Source organism: Talpa occidentalis, unplaced genomic scaffold (genome assembly GCF_014898055.3).
Source record: "Talpa occidentalis isolate TD23 unplaced genomic scaffold, MPIMG_talOcc4v2.1 talOcc4.6, whole genome shotgun sequence".
Lineage (NCBI taxonomy): Eukaryota > Metazoa > Chordata > Mammalia > Eulipotyphla > Talpidae > Talpa > Talpa occidentalis.
In genome coordinates, this window is record NW_023604972.1 from 61,830,760 (window position 1) to 61,853,761 (window position 23,002).

Here is a 23,002-nt window from a genome sequence, read left to right on the forward strand (position 1 = left end):
CTTTAGGATTTTGAAAGCATCACTCTAGTTTATTCTAGTTTCCAGTTTTGCTGTGGGACGGTAAATGCCATACTTATTTTTAATATCTAATCATTTTCTCTTATATATAATATTTTAGGATTTCCTTTGTCTTCAGTGTTATAATTTTATAATAACATCTTTTTTTAAAGGATTGATTTATTTATGCATACAAGAACTGGGGTATAGGCCAGAGGTATGGGGGGTGAGAGAATTCACCAGAAACAGAGCAGGGAACAGAACAGGCAGATTGACTGAAATACACTGCTGAGGGGAGCAGCGGGCTATTAAGGAGAGGTCTGCTGTGCCAGGTGGGTAGCTCCCTGACTGGGGATCGAACTCATGCTACAGTGGCTGCAGATACCTTCATTGGTTGCATCTTAACCCCCTACGCCACCAGGGAGGCCCCCAATAACATATCTTGATGAGGGTCTATTTGTATATTCTGTGGGTCCTATCACGCTAGAAAATCAATAGTTTTTATTTATGGTAATTAGCACAATTTATGAATTTGATGATTTTCTCCTATTTTCTCATGTCTCTGTTTCTATAGCTATTATCCAGAAGTTGTATTTCCTGGATTCTCTGATTTTCTTAACTTTTCTTTCTCTGGTTTTTGTCCTACATTGTGAAAGATTTTCCAATCTTTATCTTTTCAACTCACCTCCTTAGGTTTTTATTTCTCCAATTATATTTTTAGAGTTCCTTATTTGTTGTTTTCTTTGTACAACAGCATAGAAAGCTGTGTTAACAGTATTTTTAAAAAGGTTTATTTATTTATGCACACAAGAACTGGGGTACAGGCCAGAGGTGTAGGGGCTGAGAGAATTCACCAGACAAAGTGGGGAACAGAACAGGCAGACTGACTGAAATACACTGCTGAGGGGACCAGCAGGCGAGACAGGAGAGGTCTGCTGCCATGTGGGTAGCTACCTGGCCTGGGGATCAAGCTGATCCTTCAGAGGCTGCGGATAGCTTCACAAAGTTATGCTTAGCCCCTTGTGCCACCTGGGAGGCCCCGTGTTAACAATTTTTTAAATGTTTCTTTTTCCTTTAATGTAATGTCTCTTCTAAGAGACTTATCTCCTTATATTAATTTTTTTCGGCCTTTGATGTGCCAGTCTTTCTTTATATAGCTAATGACCCTAAAATAGTGGCTTGTTTACAAGAAAATGGAGCATTATGAAAGATGCTTGGAAGCTCTCTACATATGGGTGTATCTTGTCAACATTGGGCCTCATTGATGGATAATATTGTAGATCTCTTTCACTGATACATGGCCCACATGCCTATCTTTTATTTGTTACTGACTTAGTAAAATTTCTAAATAAAATAGTTATAAACCAGTCTGTGCTGAGTTCTGAAAACCATATACCATGTACCAGGTGAGGAAAGAAGAATCAATGTTCATTGTCAGGGTTCATGAGTGTTTGCAGTAAGATGATACCCTGCCATTTATGTTTACTTTCCTGCAGTTATTCATCTTGGTGGTTAAAAGGAGAATAAGGAATGAATCTCATTGATATGCATTACTTTTTCTATCTTCTTGTGGGTAGGAAAGAAAGGTTTCTAGCTGTGGGAACTGGGGAAGTATAATGGAAGTTTTAACTGCTTCTAAAAAATGAAAGCCTCCTGTTTTCCATCCTCCTTTTAATTTTATGTCTGAAAATAACCTGTGTCACTACTCTGATACCTTTTGGGCACTGAATGTTTAAAAGCATCCTTTCTAATAGTTAACAACGGTGTTTCTTCTTGACTTCTCCCCCACCTTTGGGGTTAGGAATCAGTGTTCTTGGCCTTATTAAGTCAGTTACTGCTTGTCTTTTCTGCTTAGAAGAATTTTATTGTTGTTGTCTTTTCTTGATCTCTTTTATATTGTAGCCTCATTTTTTAGTCCCTTATCCTGTAATTTAATGAGATTTTATGGCTAAAATATCCTGTAACCTACCTTTTTCAAGAAAATTATACCACTCTTATTAATAAGTATACTTCTGTATCAATATTCGATAGCTACATAGGAATCTAATTTTAGAGATCTAACTATTCCTCTTCTATTGTAAAGATGGGTTGTTATGAGCAGTGTTAGAAAGAACATAATCCTAGCTAATTTTTTTAAAGATTTATTTATTTATTTATTTATTTATTTATTTATACAAGCACTGGAATCAGTCAGAAGCGTGGGAGGGTGAGAGAATTCACCAGAGCCAGAGCAGGGAGTGGGACAGGCAGACTAACGAAGTACACTGCTGAGGGGGCAGTGGGTGTGGCAGGAGAGATCTGCACACCATGTGGGATCCTCACCGGTGGCCGGGGATCTAACCAGCACTGCAGAGGCTGCGGGCAGCTTCGCAGCCCAGCACTCAACCACTGCACCACTGGGGGAGGCCCTCCTAGCTAAATTTTAAGCTTTTAAATTTAAATCACTTTAAAATGTGAAAAATTATGAATTCTTTCTTAATTTTTTTTCAAAATGCACCTAATTTCTTCTAGTATAAGGGTGTTTCCTTTCTAATGAAGAACATGTAGTATAAACATTCCATTTAATAACCTTTCCTAACACATGATAAATTCTGTGTGTACGTTGTTTATCCTGCCTAACCAGCTGTGCCTCAAATAAGGTAGGCATCTGACACATATTTGCTGAGCATGATAAATAAGCATGATAAGACATAAACATGGTAAATGAGTTCTTTTTATTTTGTTTTGAAAATTCAAAGAGAAGAGATCTAGTATGGAAGAAAGCCTCCCTGGTGGCGCAAGGGGTTAAGACACAACATATGAAGCTATCTGCAGACACTGTGACATGAGTTCCATCCCTGGCCAGGGAGCTACCCACATGGCGCAGCAGACCTCTCCTGTCTTGCTCACTGCTCCTGTCCTGTTACTTATTTATTTTTTTTTTTTATATTTTATTTGTACCTTCAGGACTTGGTGTAGGTCAGAGGTGCAGAGGGTGAGAGGATTCACCAGAGACAGAGTAGGAAGCAGAAAAGATGGATCTACTGAAATACACTGCTGAGGGGAGTGGCGGGCGAGACCGGAGAGGTCTGCTGAGCCATGTGGGTTAGCTACCTGGCTGAGGATCAAACTCATGCCTCAGTGGCTGATGATAGCTTCGTAGTGCTGAGACTTAACTTAACCCTGCACCACCAGGGAGGCCATTAAATATCTTAGGTTTAATTGCTTTGAGTTACTTTGTGACAAATTAGACCACAAAGTTAATAAGGTTGGGAATCAGAATGTTTTATTTTTTTAATTTTTTTTAAGATTTATTTTCATTTATTTATACAAGCACTGGGTACAGTCAGAAGTGCGGGAGGGTGAGAGAATTCACCAGAGCCAGAGGGGAGAGCAGAGTAGGCAGAATGACGAAGTACACTGCTGAGGGGAGCAGCGGGAGGCAGGAGAGATCTGTGTGCCATGTGGGATCCTCCCCTGGCCGCTGGGGATGGAAATGGCGCTGCAGAGGCTGCAGGCAGCTTCGCAACCCAGCGCTAACTGCTGCGCCACTGGGGAGGCGCGGGGACCAGAATGTAAAAGAGGAAAACCGGGCCTCCCTAGTGGTGCAAGGGGTTGGGCACAGTGCTGAGAAGCTAACACAGCCTCTGTGGCATGAGTTTGATCCCCAGCCAGCCAGGGAGATACCCACATGATGCAGCAGACATCTCCTGATTCGCCTGCTTCTCCCCTCAGCAGTGTTTTCAGACGATCTGTCTGTTCTGCTCCCCATTCTGTCTCTGGTGAATCCTCTCACCCACCACACCTCTGGCCTGTACCCCAGTTCTTGTATGTATAAACAAATAAATAAATCTTTAAAAAAAATAAAGAGGAAAACCGTTAAGCTTGAATAGTATATAGACCTTCCTATACCCCACTGTACATTGATAGGTGGCAGTGCAAACTTGTAATGGATGGCTTCATGCATAAGATACTAACATGAACTATATTATACTTCATGCATTATTTCAGAATTTAAATTAAGGGTGAATATCCTGTTGAATAGAGATAATATATGTGGTTGGGTTAAGTAAGTTTTGTTTGTTTAAGCTAATCTTCAATTTATAAAAGTATAATATATTTACCATCTGTCTCAGAATTATATGCAATCTTGTTTAATATACAACTTCTCTTTGATCACCAAAGGCCTATGGATTCAGAATCACTGTGGATTACCCAGGTTTCTGAATATGAGAAACTCCTCTTAGGTACATTCAAATCTTCTATAGACTGAAGTACAGCAGGCCCTCCAATAATATCTTTTCCTGGTTTCATTATACACTGTTATATTTAAAGTTGTAGATTCCAGGAATCCATAACTATATTAAGGGAGGACAGACTGTGTGAGGAGCTGTCTGAGAAAGTTAGATGTATACTTTAGTATAAACTTGAAAAAACAAGTAAAATATTAGAGTTCATTAAGGGGAAATTCTGATAAATTGATTTAGCATATTTTGTTGTTTTTCCTTCAATTACTAGTTTCTGAGGATTCAACTCATTATCTTAAATTCAGAAAGTCAGGAAAAATCACACATCTTTTTCTAAACTTTTCATTCTCTGATGTAACTATTGCCTGGAGGCATTTTTTGTGATTTAACAAATAATAAATGCACATTGTTTGCCTTTATCGATTATGTTATATTTCTGACCTAAAATTTACATATTTACTCAAAAGTCTTTTAAGTAATATTTTAATGAAATTTTATTTAATTAAAGACAAGCAAGATGTGTTAAGAGAAAGATTTTAAATCAAATATTGCTTAGACTGACAATTTATGCAGTGAAATAGCCTGAATGAAAGTTCTTACCACAGCCTTTGAAACATGATAGCTATCAGTTAATGTGTACCCTCCTTGAAAATTATTATTTTCCTAAGTGGTGAAGAAGGAAAATGTGAAAAGTATCTCAGTGATATGTCACCCTATGTTAAGAAAACAGTGTTTTACAACTTAAAAGATGAAAAATAAATTCTTCCAAAAACATTAACTCATTTTTATTTAACTATGTATAATATGCACCTTAAACTTTTGACATGAGGTAAATACTTGTAAGTGTCTCCATTTTCCATTTAAAAAAAAAAAATGAGACATGATGATAATACAAAGTTATTGAAGGTCAACTAACTGGTAAATAGTAAAGTTTAATTTTGAACCCAGAAAATACGTTTGTAGTCATCATATTCTGTAGTGTCCCCCAACAGTTCCAGTGATGACGGATATAGAACCATCACTACTGTCATAGGTAACACTTTTGCATTAACAGGTGGTCTGAAAGATGTATCCTTTGAAGCACATCTTAATGATGTTTTTTATAAGTTTTTCATCTTCCTCCCCAATTTTTCAGATTAAATATTTCTAATAATTTCTCTACAAAATGTGTGTTACATCTAAAGTAAATAAAATGCTCAAATAAGAAGACTGGTAGAAAGACAGTGTTGCCAGTCAGACAACCTGGGTTTAAATACTGGTCTTAAGCTGTGCACAGATTAAACTTTGAGTCTTAATTTTTTATCTCTTCTCAGTACCTCCTTGTGTTCATTCAGATATAACTATTATAATTTAATTTTATAATCTATCCTGGAAAGATTATGATAATTTTAATATTACATTTGATGTATATAATATATAAAATTATACATTTAGTATCAAACACATTTGAAATGTTTTCTATCTAAATCATTAAGTGTCATGGATAGTTAATATTTTGTTTCAACACCTCATGCTATTTGGACAAAAGACTTTGGATTATCCCACAGATACTTAAACTCTTCCTCTTACTTCTTTTCAGCAAACTTCCTTGATAACATGCTTTTGCGCAGTTCAGGAAAATTAAATGTGGGCACCAAGAAAGAGGATGGTGAGAGCACAGCCCCTACCCCTCGTCCAAAGATCTTGCACTGTAAATGCCACCACCACTGTCCGGAAGACTCAGTCAACAACATTTGCAGGTTGGTCATATAAGTCATGTAAACCTGGTTTTAACAAAGAGTCTTGATTTTTCAATTATAAATGTGTAGGCTTTGTTCTCAAGAACACATTTTCTGGAATGGCACTTAACCACATTGAATCTCAATTTTCATAATTAATTTTTCATCTGTTTTCAGAAAAATACTGAATTCCATTGTTTTTCTGAAATGATGTTCTGAGCTTCTTTTCTTTTACTTATCACCACACATGCTCATGAACTTAGCACACGGGTCCCCGGCTCCTTGTCAAGGAGTAGAAACCTTTATTTCCTTTCAAAAGATCGATTCCAAAAATAATTAAAATATGAGGGGTTGTCAAATGTGTAGGCATTTTTCTCTTAAGCATTAATTGCACTGATGGTGTTAGGATTTTGGTAGGAACACAAAAACTGTAGGAATATTTGTAAACTGGCTCTGGACAACAGAATAATAACAGACCTTATATCAGTATTAGAGAATAAACTATAGATATTTGTGTTTGCATAAATACGCCCCAAAATTTGAGCCTGCCCTGTCTTCCTTATACATTTTATGCAGCCACATCATTTTTGCTGGTCACTCTGTGTTTACTCCTTAGATGAGGATAGCAGAGAACAAAGAGGCAAGCCTGCTAAATGTGGTTGGGAAGAAGTGTTTAACCAGGCCAGTGAGGATTTCTGGAGTTAAAATGTGAGAGAAATGCTATATGTCGATTTTACTGTAGTAATGATGATAATAAGAAGAAAGAAGTTGAGTCTGTCCTCAGAAAGGATGATGAACCAAAACAGGGAGGTGGACTCTGCTGGGTTTGTACTGCAGGCATAATGTCTGGGAAACTGTGGGGCCTGGACCTGGGAAGGAGCATGAAACTAAATGGATTTTTTTTTTTCTTCCTGAGACCTTTGTTTAAGTTTACTATGAAGTGAAATTTGTGTGTACCTCAAAACATGTTAACTGAATGCACAAGGAGAAAATTTTGGTGTTTTCATAAATAATGCCTCGTTTGCTTGGCAGAAGAGCTCAGCATGGTAGGCAGTGCTTATTCTTATCACTGGGCATAGCAATTTAGGACCCAGAGGATTACAAAGCTTTCTGAAGAAAGAAAAACTAGTAGGAAGAAACAAATTAGATGGATTACTATTTTGTCTGAGTTTTTAGCAATGAAGAATGAGTCTGTGTGTGTTATTTGAGCTATAGTCCAGTCATCATATGTCTAGGTTTTCCAAAAGGATCCCAATTTTAAATATTTTGTCCTTTTTTCAGTATAGGTTATTGAAGTCTCAAGTATATTCAGGAGAAAGTGTTCAGGCCACAGTAACTGAAATGCAAATTCTCTGTGATGGAAAGTAGTTTAGCATGTCCAAAGACAAATGGTTTTCCTAATGTACAGCGAGTAGGTGATGTGTTAGGAATTGACCCTGGAGACAGGAAAGGTTATGCATGGCCTTGTCGGCTATAGTGAGAATGTTGGTGTTATTTCTGAGAGTATCAGGAAGCCATAGGAGGGATATTTTAGCAAGGGTGGTAATGGAGATGAATGTGATATAATTTGCTTTTCTTTGTGCTGCAGAGTAAATGAGGAAATAAAAATGAATTCAGGTAGAACAAATATAAGGTAAGAGTAATTCAAAAAGTAAACTTATGAACAATGTTCATATAAGAGAAAATAATCTCGGCCTAGGATGGTGTTGGTGTCTTGGATGTACTGGAGATATATTTAGAAGAAAAGTTTTGTGTTGATTATTTGGATGTGAAAGGGGCCTAGAGGAACTTCACAATGTCTGGATGTAGATTTAGATACATAGTATAGCCTTTTATTGAAAGAAGAGAGATGAAAAGAATCACATGCCAATATTAGACATGCTAAATTGAAGATTTTACACATCCAGGTAGAGATATTAAAGATTAGGCTACAGGATATGGATTAGGAACACAGAGAAAAGCCGAGGGAGAGAGTACAGAGTAAGTTAGAATATTAATCAATTTTTCCTGTGAAATAAATACCCTCAAAATCACAGTGGCTTAAACTAGAGACCTTAATTTTCTCATTCCTTGGTCTATAAGTGAATTGAAGCTTTGCTGGATTTTTGCTGGATTGGATGTGATTGGCTTCAGACTGCTGCTTGAGTTCAGGCTTGCTCCACGTCTTTCCTTATTTTACTGGGATTGGCATCTACCCAGGGCATCTTCTTTCTCATATGAGTGTGAGAGAGCAACCTTGTAAAAACCTTTGCTCATGTCATGTTCTCGAATATTCTGTTGTCCCAATCGAGTGCCATAGTCAGGCACAAAGCTAAGGGGAAGCCTTGGCTAGATGGGTCTTAGAGAATTGACAATAATAACAGAAGAGTGCAAACTCCCAGAGTAGGACTGGCCCGTAAGACATTTAATGCTTAATTAAAGCAGGTTGTGCCCAGATAACTCACAGTGAGCAGAAAGCTATGAGTATGGTGGCATTGAAGACAAGTTTACAGAGAAAGGGCATATGATCAAGAGGTCAAATAGAATAAGATCTAAAGCAGATTTATTGACTTCCCAAACTAACTACAGTTTAGAAATATTTAATGGGAAAGTAGAGGCAGAAGCTAGATTGAAACAACATATGAATTATGTGATTGCAAAACTTTGGTTTATGATAGCAAAGAAAAGGAAAACAAATAAATAAATAAACCAGAAAAATAAGCAGTAGCAATAATAATGGGACCCCCTCAAAAGAACATGCATATACCATAACAGTCAATTTGAATCTGTTCATTTCTAAAAGTCAACAGGAAACTAATATTTATTGAGCTTTTTATACATGCTGGCATGTTTACATTGACATATCTTTAATCACTGCCTCATTCCTCTTAAAAAATATAGCTCTGTCTCTATTTCTAGGTAAGACATTTGAGGCCCTGAGAAGTTAAGAAGTTTTCACTCAGTCACTGTTCATGCAAAAAAAATTGTGGCCAGGATTCCAAATTTCTGAATTCATTACCAGCAGTCAACCCCAATACTGCTTCTCAAAGGAGGGAATATTCACTCTTAAGTAAAAAGCACATACGTTTTGTCAATGAGATATCAACTCTAGTTGAGTCTCCTGTAAACTGGGGTCAATCGTGTGTAAATCACAGGGACTGCATTTGTTTCTGTGCCCTAAGACACAGAATTAATCCAGGCCCTTCTGCCTCTGTCCCTGTAAATACATGCTCTACTCTTTGATCTCCAAATCAGCCCATCACAAATCATCTTTGTTGAAAGGTAGTCCCCCCCACCAATAAATTGTGCACTAATACTTTTATGAAGTACAGTAAAAAATGAATTACTAGAAAAATAAATTTTACAAATTGTCTGCCCCATTATTTCTAAGTTCTGTTAGGTTCAACCGAGCCACATTTATTGCTCTACATTTCAGTTTCTGTACTAACGTCCTCACAGGACAGTAACAAATAGTGTGCTGACCTGCAGGGCAATACACTTTTTGAGTAATACAGCACTAAATCTTGTACTCTTGGGTAAAACAGTTATAAGAGAAGGGCGAGGTTGCTTGAACTTAGCTAAGGATTGTTCTAAACTGTCTAGTCTGAGGGCTTTGATCAGGTAGATCTTAGTCAACCTGGTTGTCCTAGGTATACCCAGGTCTTCATGGCATGTATCATGCTCATTACAACTTCCATTTTCCTATAAGAAAGAAAAAAATCAAAATCAACAAACAACTATGAACCAGAGACACACTTGGGGGGGGTGGGGAAAGGAGGGGATGGGGTCAAAATCAAGGGGTTGCAATTGTATGGGGAATATAAAAATAAAAAAAAAAAACTTCCATTTTCCTGGAGGAGGTCAAAGTCAAGATTTGCATCATACTTTAAAAAGATTCTGAAATCTCACATGGTGTAATTCAAGGAAACCGCAAAGTGTAGAGGTTTTATTTTTTAAAGATTTATGTATTTATACATACAAGACCTGGGATATAGGTCAGAGGTGGGGGAGGGAGTGAAAGGATTCACCAGAGACAGAGTGAGGAGCACAACAGGCAGATCTACTGAAAAACACTGCTGAGGGGAGCAGCAAGTGATACAGGAGAGGTCTGCTGCTCCATGTGGGTAGCTCCCTGGCCTGGGATCTAACTCGTGTTGCAGTGACTGCGGGATAGCATCATAGTCTGAGACTTTACCCCTTACGCCACCAGGAAGGCCCACCCAGTTTAGAGGGATTTTAAACTTTTTTTTTTTTTTAACATTATTTATTTATTTATACAGGCACTGAGTACAGTCAGAAGTGCGGGAGGGTGAGAGAATTCACCAGAGCCAGAGGGGAGAGCAGAGCAGGCAGATTGACGAAGTACACTGCTGAGGGGAGCAGCGGGCAGCAGGAGAGGTCTGCACGCCATGTGGGACCCTCGCCGGCGGCCGGGGATTGAACCGGTGCTGCAAGAGGCTGCGAGCAGCTTTGCAACCCAGGGCTCAACCGCTGCGCCACCTGGGAGGCCCGGATTTTAAACTCTTAACTATTACCGTTAATCACTTTCCTTGTCAATAGCAAGACCAAAGTCATTCATGGTCTTGATTTCCTATCAGGTGCACATGTGCCTGCTTCCAAAATCCATGCCATTTCTACTGCCTAATGGCATGCATATTACAGGAAATAGTGCAAAATATATCATGACTAAATACAGTATTGGAGCTTTTATTATATCTATAATTCAGAATAAGGGATTAGACCATTGTCCTATTTCCCTCAAGATAGTATCTGTCTTGTAAGTGTTTTCTCAGGTGATATTTTACATTATTAATACTTCCAGTTCTTTTCCAGATTCTATTCTCAGAACCTCAGATCATCATGCCTGCTTTGAATGTTACAAAGTCTCCAAGTAATTATTTTTATAAGACTTTCACATACCAATGTTCTGTCTTATTTTCCTGTCCTAGCAAGTATAATATCAGCCTTGCTTATTTTTCTTTTCATCTATATAATAGTGTCTGGCTTTACATGTTCTTCCTTTTTTAATTGGCTTGTTTGTGATGTCATTTTGTCCCTCTCCAATTGCTTCTCAGGTTCCTTATTTCCTCCCACAAGTTTTCCTTTTCTAAATATTTTCTTTTATCCTTTTTCAGGAATAATTTTGAATACTTCCTCATTTACATTATTGGGTTCTGCTCAAAGGTTCTCCTGCCAGGGAAGTTTTTATGCTTTAACAGTTATAAAATGTCAGTATGTACTGTATTTGTACAAGAATATGCAAATGGAGACTGAATGCCTAAGTGAGCAATAGATGAGTCTCCACCTACACCTTGAAGAGTCAAAAGAGGGAGAGGGGGAAGCTTAAGGGCTGTGAGCCTTTCTACAAAGTTTGTGTTAACCCAGGGCATTTAAATTTCTTGCTGAATGTGATGTGAGTTTTTAGACAGGTGCTCCTGTTTCAGGGTCTCAGAGTGTTTAAAGTACACATTGTTCTTATTTGTTTATAGATTTCATATTCCATCCAGTTTATCCACCATTCCCCAGGGTACTTGAGCATTATGATTTATGATCTCTCTTTTTTCCCCCTTTATTACAAGATGGTGCGTTCAAATCTTTGCACTTCTGAGAATGGTGGATTCTTGTTTAGACCTTGCAATTTTGTTGTAAGAGACTCTGATTTCATATTCATTTATGAAGCCTTTCATTATAGGGGATAACTCTCATTTTATGCCTTTCCTTTATAAATGAATGTTAAACTGACCCAATTTATTGTTGGACTTGATGGAAAATGAAAGAGACAGGCTTTTTTGAAAATTATGCAGAGAGAATCACTGAAGATTCTTGAGTAGAGAATGAAAGTGTGATATTTCTTGTTGCATCAGCAACACCACACTGATAAATGGGAGTCAGGAGCAGGCTGTGCAATGCTGCTGCACAATCAAGATCCTGGCCTTTTTATTGATAAAATAATCATACAGCATCAGTTATGTGGGGTAGCAGGACAAGGATAAAAAGTTGGGTGAAACAAAAGAATGTGTTTTTTCATCTAGGGCTTCAGGGTGATGTGAGTCTGGTGACCAGGTAATTCTTGAAGTGTTGTGATCGAAACCATGCCTCAGACCCTTGGTCATGGTTCTAATCTTATCAACAAGGCTTGCCACTGATCAGCTTCAAGGGCCCCTTATCCTCGGTCCCCCGGGCATTCCTAGTCATACCTCGAGATGCATACCCTTCCCAAGCTTTCTTCTCTTTGTTTATTTGAAAGGCACCTTTTAAGATTTTGCTATGACTGATTAATTGGACAGATCTGATCTTTGTACAGAAGTGCAGAACTACAGGTAACAATAATGGTGGATGAACAGGGCGCTTTAATCTAGCAGACCCACAATTTCTCACATAGTATTAGACAGAATGGATCAGTTGAGAGAGGAGAAGAAGTCCTCTCGATGGCTCTCAGACCAGGCAAGATGAAAGGTAAGGTGGGTCTGCACAGAATGGTAGGAGTGAGAATATACAAAGACTTGATTAATATAAAAGTTGAGAAAAATTCAAGGAAATCTGGTATATCACAGAAAATGGAACACAACACTAAGCCTCTGGTGTGGCTACTGAAAAAGGATATATAGTACATCCAAGTCTTTGAATAAAAAGTTAAAAGGCATCACCCACATTGAAACTTATCATTTATGTTGTAATTTCACCTTCCCTCAGTACTATGATCTCTCAGAGGAAATGCCAGAAAAGGGAACAGTTAGCAGTATATATATTTTATTATCTTCCTTTCCACCTCTATGGTAACACATCCAGCTAAGATGATTAGGGGGGGAAATAAATTTTTAGGATTCTGTTATTTTGGTAATTAATACTGTTCAACATTCTTCTTTGCTTTTATCCCTAATTAGTAGAAAACTCTAACTAGCCCTTAACCCTTAACTTGTGCCCCTTAACTTCTTTGATGTTTGAGTTGAATGAGTCTCTCTCTAGGATCACAGTTGTGCATAAGCATGAGCTCCTCAGAAGCAAACACAGAACCCCTGTGCTCTCAGCATATAATTTGCCTAGACATAGTAAGCTCGATAAATATTAGTAGATAGAACTATTGTTAGTGAAGCTCTAAGAAACTACCAGTTATTTTAGTTACCTGACTAAAATCTATATAGTTTAAAGAGTAACTCTCAAGTTGTATATATCTTTGTGTTTACCTGTAGCAATTTTAAAAACTCTTTTTATTCCCTTTAATATGAAATTAATATTTTAGAAGACAGAATGTTCTCAAGGACCTGTTTTCAAATGACCTAAAATCAAGTAGCTTTTTCAGGTAGATTATGATTTAATAAAAATATGAAAGAAATTATAAGGGTGTTATTTGTTCTCATACACTGAAAAAAATATGGAATAAATCGAGCAGTCAAGATAGCTGTTAATCCTCATGGATTAACTTGGATATCCATTCATATAATTAATTTATGTCAACAGCAAATTTTTAAACTGTTTAATAATATTTTTTTAATTTATTTTTGTGTAGAAGAACTGGTATAGGCCAGAGGTGCTGGGGGTGGGGGGTGGTGAGAGGATTCACCAGAGACAGAGCGGGGAGCAGAACAGACAACACAGGAGAGGTCTGCTGCACCATGTGGGTTAGCTTAGGCCGTAGCACTGAGACTTAACCCCTAGGCCACCAGGGAGGGCCTATTTAATAATAATTTTAAAATTATATTAATAATGCTTTTAAATGTTCTTTCACTCTGATTGAAGAGAGAATTAACTCTTTTCAACTAACATTTTAAAAGTCTTATTTTATTCTTAAATTAATCTTTATAAAGATATAAACTATCTAGAAGTTCTCCTATTGTCCCTTCTCTAATCAACACTGAGTTTGCAACAGAGAAATATAAAATCTTAGTGGGAAAATAAAGGGACCAAGGTATAAGGAAATCTCATAAACACTGCACTTGCTAAAACTAAACAATATGTAGAACACTACAAATAAAGATGCTGGCAGTGTAATTTTAGGCATATTATGAAATTAGTTCGTAACTATTCTTCAATTAATGAATGAGTTTGAGTCCAGAGGTCGTTGATAAATCCGTTGGGCCACAATGAGAAGTCAGAGCTCTGCAGGCTAGGGATACTTCACCTGAAAGGGAGCAGCCTGGTGCCTGAAAGCTTCAAACAAGTACACCCCTTTCTTCCATGAACATGTTCATTTGGACACACTGAAAATCTTTTGAAGCAGTGAATTCCCTGATGGTATCTAGCTCCAGACACCCATTTGGTTGGGAACATAAGGCAGACTCAAAGAACCTTGAAACCATGGAACCATCTAAGTGTTATAACTAAAATTGTTTCATTAGTTTGATGTTATGTGACCCTTAACTTCTTTAATGTTTGCTTTTTCATGAATTAACATTTTGAGAGGCATGAGAGCTATGTTGGTATATACCTGTTCTATTTTGTTCATTGTTTTCTTTACCTACAGTATAGTGGCAGCATTTTTTTTTAAAGATTTGTGCAGTGTTTATGAGATTGTCCCTCACCTTGGTCCCTTTATTCTCCCACTTTTATTTATTCATACAAGACCTGGGGTACAGGCTAGAGATGCAGGGGGTGACAGGATTCACCAGGGACAGAGTGGAGAACAGAACAAGCAGATTGACTGAAATACACTGCTAAGGGGAGCAGCGGGTGAGACAGGAGAGGTCTGATGTGCCATGTGGGTTGCTTCCTGGCAGGCTGGAGATCAAACTTGTGCTGCAGAGGCTGCAGATTGCTTCATAGTGCAGTACTTAACCCCTTGTGCCACCAGAGAGGCCCAGTGGCAGCATTTTTATGAAGTTTTAGTTCAATCTTTTCTATTTGAAGTATTATTATAAATGAATGATTCATTCTACATTCACATATACATCTGATTGCTTTCAGTCTTAGTTAAAATTATTTTAACATTTGTTTTCTTCATAAATCTTCATTATCTTGTTATCATTTTCAAAACTCTGAGGATGATAGGGTAATAGTCTATATAAAACATTTCAAACTTACATGAGTATTCTTTGCATTGTTTAAATTTGTAATGGATAGCTCTTTTATTTATTGCCTTCAGTGTTTACATGCTATAGATTTTCAGAGTAATTTCAGTCAATTAAGTAGAAGGCCCCAAAGAACTCAGAGCATAGACTGTTCAGTATTAGTTTTTCTACCACAACAATATCATGCATTTGACCTCAGTCTAACAGATTTATTATTGGTCCTCTCTGGCCATTCATTGGTATGTTGAACTTTGCTCTGCTAGTTCTTATATACTGAGGTATTTTGGATCACCTCAGGCTTATAAACCAAGCAGAGTGTTCTCAGGTGTTGGTGATAACTGAAGGGCTGATGTATAGGAGGATGCTGTGATCACTAATACAGAAAATACAAACCCACAAGTCATGTCTAGTACATGATCAGAGCTTCCTTTTGACCTTTTCAAACTACATTATCTTATCTGTCTTGGATACTAAGCACTCACATATAGAGAGAGAAAAGGATGGAGATACAGTTTAGTACTTTATTTTTTAGCACTTGCAGTAGTGGCTTATGATTTATACTGAGAATCTTCTGCCATGCATCACCCAAACTTGTGAGAGAGTAATGTCTGTTTATAAATAGTTCTGTGTATAATAGTTCTTGTTTTTCATTTTTAACATAGAATAGGATAGTGGAAAATGTGTGGAAATGAAATGAGGTCCTTGATTCAAGGCCTGATTCTATAACTGTTTGTTTTATGACCTTGTATAACTTGATTACACTCTCATAACTTTTATTTACTCATCTGTAAAACAGAAAAATATTTCTTTTTTTATTATTAGAGAGGGTTAAATGAGATAGAAAAAGTGAAGATTGTTTTGAATCTAGAAAAACTTCTAGAAATTAAAAATGTTGTTTCTTTGGTTTCAGTGGTCTTATTGAAACCCATCTTTCTGTTCCCATCTTTGCCCCACCCCCATCTTAAGCCCAGTCCACTCACACAAAGCTAGTGTTTTCACATGACAGGCCAACCCAGAAGCAGGTACAACAATGGCAGAATCTTGGTCATCTCAACTCTGCTGACCCCAGCTCCTACCTATCTTTAGTTTGTTTGCCTTCAAAAGAGGTAATTGCACCACCTCAGAGCAAGTAAACCAGCACACATGTTCATTTGCACAGTGCAAGTCCCTTTTGTTCCTCTGACTGGCTGTATTGTCTTTGGGAATTACAAGAACTCTTTCAAAATCATATCCTTCACATAGTTGGTGAAGTAATATCACCTTTTTCATATAGTTGTTTTTTTGATTTGTGAAAAGTATAACTTACAAAGGACCAAAATAAGTGTTAGTAACTACTTGGCATCTATGGCTGTTAATGGTATACATTGTATGGAAATTTGGGGTCTTTGTTTCTTAAAAGTTTTTGGCAAAGGAGATACTACTGGGCCTCCCCGGTGGCGCAGCAGTTGATCCCCGGCTGCTCCCCGGCCACCGGAGGAGGGTCCCACATGGCGCGCAGACCTCTCCTGCCGCCCGCTGCTCCCCTCAGCAGTGTACTTCGGTCCTTCTGCCTGCTCTGCTCCCCGCTCTGGCTCTGGTGAATTCTCTCACCCTCCCGTGCTTCTGACTGTACCCAGTGCATGTATAAACAAAAACAAACAAATAAAATAATAAATAAATAAAAACATGCCTCTATAAAAAAAAAAAAAAGAGATACTACTAAATATTTATGCTCATTTAAATCAACTGTCATATAAAGAAGTTTTCTTAACAGATTGTAACCTATAATGATCATTGACTTTTTCTTTATTTAAATTAAATAATGGTAAACATTTTCATTTCCTTTTACCCTTCTCACACACAATCTCTCGCACACATACACACTCTCATACTGGTGCGCACACACACACATACTTACTCAGTGTGTTTGGGTTTTAGCACAGATGGATATTGTTTCACAATGATAGAAGAAGACGACTCTGGGATGCCTGTGGTCACATCTGGATGTCTAGGACTAGAAGGCTCGGATTTTCAGTGTCGGGTAAGGAAGATGACATGATTCTACTTTGTAATGTTTTTTTGACTAGATTTTAAACAGGTAGGATTCAAGTAAGACAAAGCAGTTGTTTTTTCTTGACTGTCCTGGTTTCAGTAACTTGGAAAATAATTTGAAGAATTCTTATTGGGCCAATTCTCATTTTGAAATCAAATATTACTCACTTTAGTGTTTGCTTGTGACCCATTAGGTCATCTTGCTCAAATTGCTCACTGAATTAAGCCAGGCCTTCTTTTCAATTTATATTGTGCACACCATTTATTACAAATGTATTAATTTTGTGGAAATGCAAAAGTTTCAGTAAACTATTACATGGCTAAATGAAAGAAATTACTTAAAACAACTTTTGCAAAATGTTCAAGTAAAATTATCAGAATTTTAATGAGTTCTGTAAACAATATTAATTTCTAATTAGATTATGTGACTTTAAAATTTGGGGAAACATAATAATAGCTGTTTGGGTTCAATGTTAGGACACACCCATTCCTCATCAAAGAAGATCAATTGAATGCTGCACAGAACGGAATGAATGTAATAAAGACCTACACCCCACACTGCCACCACTGAAAAACAGAGGTAAGGAGAGGAAATGGTCAGGGCTGGTAAAACTTTAGGCATAAAGAAAATAAAGACTCGGAATATTCTCTCTTTCAAAGGAATCTACCTGTACTATTGTCTTCTTCTGAGACACAGGAGTGAGACAAGATGACACAATGAAACTGTCACTCACAGACAAGTAATCCCTAGGGAAATGGTCAAACATGACCTCATTCTTAGGAATCCTGTAACTTCTTCTTAATTCCCGTCATAAAAGCCATGTTTCCTAGAGCTTGTAGTGTGCTTCAGAAGGGTGTTTTATGTTTTATGCTTAGCCCTAAGTGTTGTCAGAAATTATTCTTCACTGAAAAGTGACTATTGGAGACATTCATTTTAAAAATAGGAACTTACAAAATATTAAATCGGATTATTTGCTGTATGGCATTACCTTTTATCTATGCTAAAGCAACCTCTTTTTAGTAAATCTTATATGTTATTTTTATAAAATAGAGAAGTTATTTAGATAATTCAATTTCAAGATTTATACTTTTAAGTGTTGCTTATTAAAAAAAGACAAATATTGCATCCCATCCCAAAAAGACTGTTAAACAGCTCCCATCTTGTCATTCTCCTCCTTGCTCATACCACAAAATGAATGATTTATAATTCTCATAGAGACTAAACCTTATATGAGTAGTTTAAAATGATTCATGAGTGACTTTATTCTCATGAAGAGAAAATCTCCCCAGAAGAATATAATGGCATTTCATAGTTTCAGTGATAACATTTTATAACACATATTCCTGCTATAATGTGTAAGACTGATTGATAATAATTTGCATACAAAAATTTAGGTTTTTTGTTTTTCCACCTATCGAAATGGTATGTATAAAGGATACAGAGATACGGACAATTCTGGTTCTTAATGCTTGCACACTAGGAAGTGAGAGAGAAACATGTGAGCAAATTATATTTGGTCAGGAATATCTCAATAGCAGAGTTGGATTATAAAGTGTGTTAAGATCATAAAAGAGTGAGTAGCTTGTGTTTCTGTGGTGGGAGAATGTCAGAATAGCTTTGTGGAAGTAATGATTGAATAGGAGTTTGCTAAGTGGATAAGGCAAGAAACAAAAAATAATTTAAAGTGGCCAACATAAGCCAAGCATTATACTAAATATTACCATAATTTGTCCATTTAAATCTCACAACAATTTTATGAGGTACTTAGAGTTATTATTCTCCACTTAAAGATGAAGAAATGCCAGTAGAGAAATGTTAATTAGCTTTCCCAAGGTTATAGAGCCTGTGAGCAGCAGTGGCTCTGAATAGAGGCAATAATAACCACAGAGCTCAGTTTGTGATATTTGAGAGGGTTTTGCAAAATGCAGGTCTGTGCAAAAGCATGACTGGTCAGAAGATCACATGATTAAGTTGTCTAAATCCTTGCTGTTCAAAGTGGTTCCTGGACCAGCAACATTCGTACAACTTGGAGCTCATTGGAAATGCAGAATCATGGGTCCCACTTGAGACTGTAAATTTAGACTAACTTTAGATTTAGACTACTAATCCTGCATTTTTAATAATATGAATTATGTGATTTAAATGCATAATAAAATTTGGTATAAAAAGATGGCACTTACATGTGGATATAGTGAGTGTCATTTGTGTCTCACCACTAAGTTCAACAATATTTCCCTCAAAGAGGAGTCCTCTGGTGTCAAATTGCTGTGAATATTCCAAATATTTACTTTCAATTTTTGTAATTATATCCTTGTAAACCAGTTGCAAAAAGTAGGCAGTCTGTAGACAACATTTTTTTCCATTAGTGTGATTATTTAATACTTGCTTTCTTTCATTTACTGTGTTATGCATATGATCCTTTGGATTTCAAATATTGGCTTGCAGGCTTTCCTATATGTATATTTTAATATTTTTGAAACTTTGTATATAGTTGTTATTTCCATTGTAAGTATAAAGAAAACAGGAATATATTTTCCCAGGTTATGTAGTTGTGATGACAGTGGACTATGGTGAAGGGTTTTGGTGCTTTGGTATTGGCATTGAGTAGTAACATACACATGAAGAGGTGTGAACCCATCCCCCTGAATCGTACAGTTTTATGAACCAGTGATACTGCATAAAAATATAATACAATAAGACAACATATTTTATTAACACCGATATAGCAGCTTATGTATTGGCAGTAGGGTAGGGAGGAGAGTGAGGTGTGGCTGGAAATGAAGGTAGAACTTCTAGGTTTTAGAATCTCCCTTTAAGCAGAAAAAAAAAAAAAAAACTTTTCACATGCAATGGAAGTGGTAGAACAAAAATAGCAAGGTTTAGGAAAATTCTTTTGCTTTTTTCAAATGCTGAAAAGGCTGCAGTGCACTATTGTTCTGTAGATGGAGTCAGATTATAGTTAGGACCAGGCCAGTGAGGGAGGACTGTGAGGTGGTGATAATGTAGGCATTCAGAAAATAGTCCAGTATTATCTAGAGAACTGAGTGAAATTACTTTGAGGAGGGGCAGCAGCCCAGAGAGGAGAGGTCTTTGGTTCAGTGCACAGTGGGAAGGAGGGTGCAGGAGTGGCTGGTGGGTTATGCTGATGATTATACCAGGTGGTTGGCATGAGTAGAGTTCTGTGGCATTAGGGTTTTCTGTTTTGGGCTCGCGGATTCCCCAGGCAGTGCGTAGGCGAGGCCTCTGCACATCCCCCTTTACCCTTTTGGCACAGTTATTTTGTGGTCCAATGAAAGTCTCTGCAGATTGGCAGAATCCAACAATGTATCCATAAGGTAATTCACCATGACCAAGTAGGATTCACTACAGGGACACAAGGATGGTTCAACATCCGAAAATCAATCAACGTCATCCAACACATCAACAAAAAGAAATATAAAACCATATGATAACTATCAATAGATGCTGAGAAAGCTTTCGACAAAGTGCAACACCCATTCATGATAAAAGCCCTTGAAATTATTGGGATACAAGGGACATACCTCAACATCATAAAAGCCATATACGACAAGCCAACAGACAGTATCATTCTCAATGGTGAAAAGCTAAAAGCGTTTCCATTAAGATCTGGAACAAGACAAGGATGTCCACTCTCACCACTGCTTTTCAATATAATACTGGAAGTCCTAGCCAGAGCAATAAGACAAGAGAAAGACATATAAGGAATCCAAATAGGAAAAGAAGAAGTTAAACTATCACTATTTGCAGATAATATGATAATATACATAGAGAACCCCAAAAACTCAACAGAAAAACTAATTCAACTCATCAATCAGTTTAGTAAAGTGGCAGGATACAAAATCAACATGCAAAAATCAGTAGCCTTCCTATACACAAACAATAAATCTGAAGAAGAAGAAATTTTTAAAAAATCCCTTTTATTATCGAAACAAAAAAAAATCAAATACTTGGGAATAAATCTAACAAAAGAGGTAAAGGACATATACAAAGAAAACTATAAAACACTGTTAAAATAAATAGAAGAAGACACAAAGCAATGGAAAGACATCCCCTGCTCATGGATTAGAAGAATTAACATCGTCAAAATGGCCATCCTACCAAAAGCAATATACAGATTCAATGCTATTCCAATAAAAATTTCAATGACATTCTTCAAAGAAATAGAACAATTAATGATGAAATTCATACGGAATCACCAAAAACCCTGAATAGCCATGATCTTCTGAAAAAAAAAAAAAAAAAAAAAAAAGGGAACGGAGGCATCACACGCTCAGACTTCAAACTATACTACAAAGTCATAATCATCAAAACTGCATGGCATTGGAACAAGAACAGATACACAGACCAATGGACTTGAATAGAAAATCCAGAAATAAACCCACAGATTTATGGTCAACTAATCTTTGACAAAGCAGCAAAGAATATGCACTAGAGCAAAGAAAGTTTGTTCAATAAATGGTGCTGGGAAAACTGCATCGCTACATGCAAAAGAATGAAGCTTGACCACTACCTCACACCATACACAAAAATGAACCCAAAATGGATTAAAGAACTAGACATAAGACCTGAAACCATAAAATACATAGAAGGAAATATAGGCGAAACACTACGTGATTTGCACATCAAAGACATCTTTACAGACACATCACCCAAAGCAGTGATAGTGAAGGCAAAGATAAACAGCTGGGACTACATCAAATTAAAGAGCTTCTGCACAGCCAAAGAGACAATAAGCAAAACAAAGAAAAACCCCACCGACTGGGAGAAAATTTTTGCACAAAACACTAACAATAAAGGACTGATTACAAAAATCTACAAAGAGCTGATGAGACTCAACAACAACAAAGAAAATAATCCAGTCAAAAAATGGGCAGAAAAGCTAAAAAGAAACTTCTCTGAAGAAGAAATGCAAATGGCCAACAGGCATATGAAAAAATGTTCAACATCACTTGTAATCAAGGAAATGCAAATCAAAACTACAATGAGATACCATCTCACACCAGTGAGAATGGCACATATTAAAAAAAAAAACTATCAACAACAAATGTTGGCGAGGTTGTGGAGAAAAAGGAACTCTCCTGCACTGCTGGTGGGAGTGCAAACTGGTCCAACCACTATAGAGAGCTGTGTGGAGATTTCTTGAACTACTAAACATAGAGCTTCCATAGGATCCAGCAATTTCACTCCTAGGTATTTACCCAAATGACACAGAAACCGTAATTCCAAAGGGCACCTGCACCCCTATGTTTATAGCAGCACTGTTTACAATAGCTAAACCATGGAAGCAACCCAAATGCCCAAAAATAGATGACTGGATCAAGAAGATGTGGTACATATACACCATGGAATATTACTCAACAATCAAAAAGATAAACACATGCAGTTTGCAGCAACATGGATGGAACTAGAAGGGATCATGCTCAGTGAAATAAGCCAGAAAGAAAAAGAAAATTACCGGATGGTCTCACTCATAGCAGGAATTTAGAAAACCTAAATAAGAGACCAGTAAAAAGACTAATCAATACAAAGTAAAAATCAAAATCAATAAGCAACTATAAACCAGAGACACACTGCAGGGGCGGGACGGAGGGGCAGGGAAAGGAAGGACGAGAGTCAAAATAAGGGGGGAGGTGCAATTGTATGGGGAATATAACTAAAATGAAATGCATACATTGTGCAAAGATGAAAAAAGATATAAGAATTATATAAAATAAAATATTTAAATTAAAAAAAAACACTATTGATCAAAAATCCCTTCATGAAATTTGTACTTCTGGAACTTAAAAGACACTCTCCAAAGAGGAAATACAAATGGCCAACAGGCATATGAAAAAATGTTCACCATGCCTTATTATCAGGGAAATGCAAATCAAAACCACACTGAGATACCACCTTACACCAGTAAGAATGGCACATATCAAAAAAGCAAGTAGCAACAAATGTTGGCCAGGATGTGGTGATAAAGGAACTCTCCTACATTTCTGGTGGGAATGCAAACTGGTCTAACCACTATGGAAAGCTGTC

The 23,002-nt window shown here is 37.1% G+C and overlaps 1 protein-coding gene across 16 annotated transcripts in view; it reads left to right on the forward strand.

Moving 5' to 3' along the window:
- BMPR1B (bone morphogenetic protein receptor type 1B) overlaps positions 1–23,002 on the forward strand; it is a 461,568-nt gene that overhangs the window by 398,474 nt on the left and 40,092 nt on the right. For all 16 annotated transcript variants that reach the window (XM_054687904.1, XM_037530641.2, XM_054687894.1 and 13 more), the window contains 3 exons: positions 5,803–5,962; positions 16,843–16,945; positions 17,434–17,536. In XM_054687904.1, coding sequence (XP_054543879.1) covers positions 5,820–5,962; positions 16,843–16,945; positions 17,434–17,536 — 349 coding nt within the window. In that variant the 5' untranslated portion in view covers positions 5,803–5,819. The remainder of the gene's footprint in view (positions 1–5,802; positions 5,963–16,842; positions 16,946–17,433; positions 17,537–23,002) is intronic.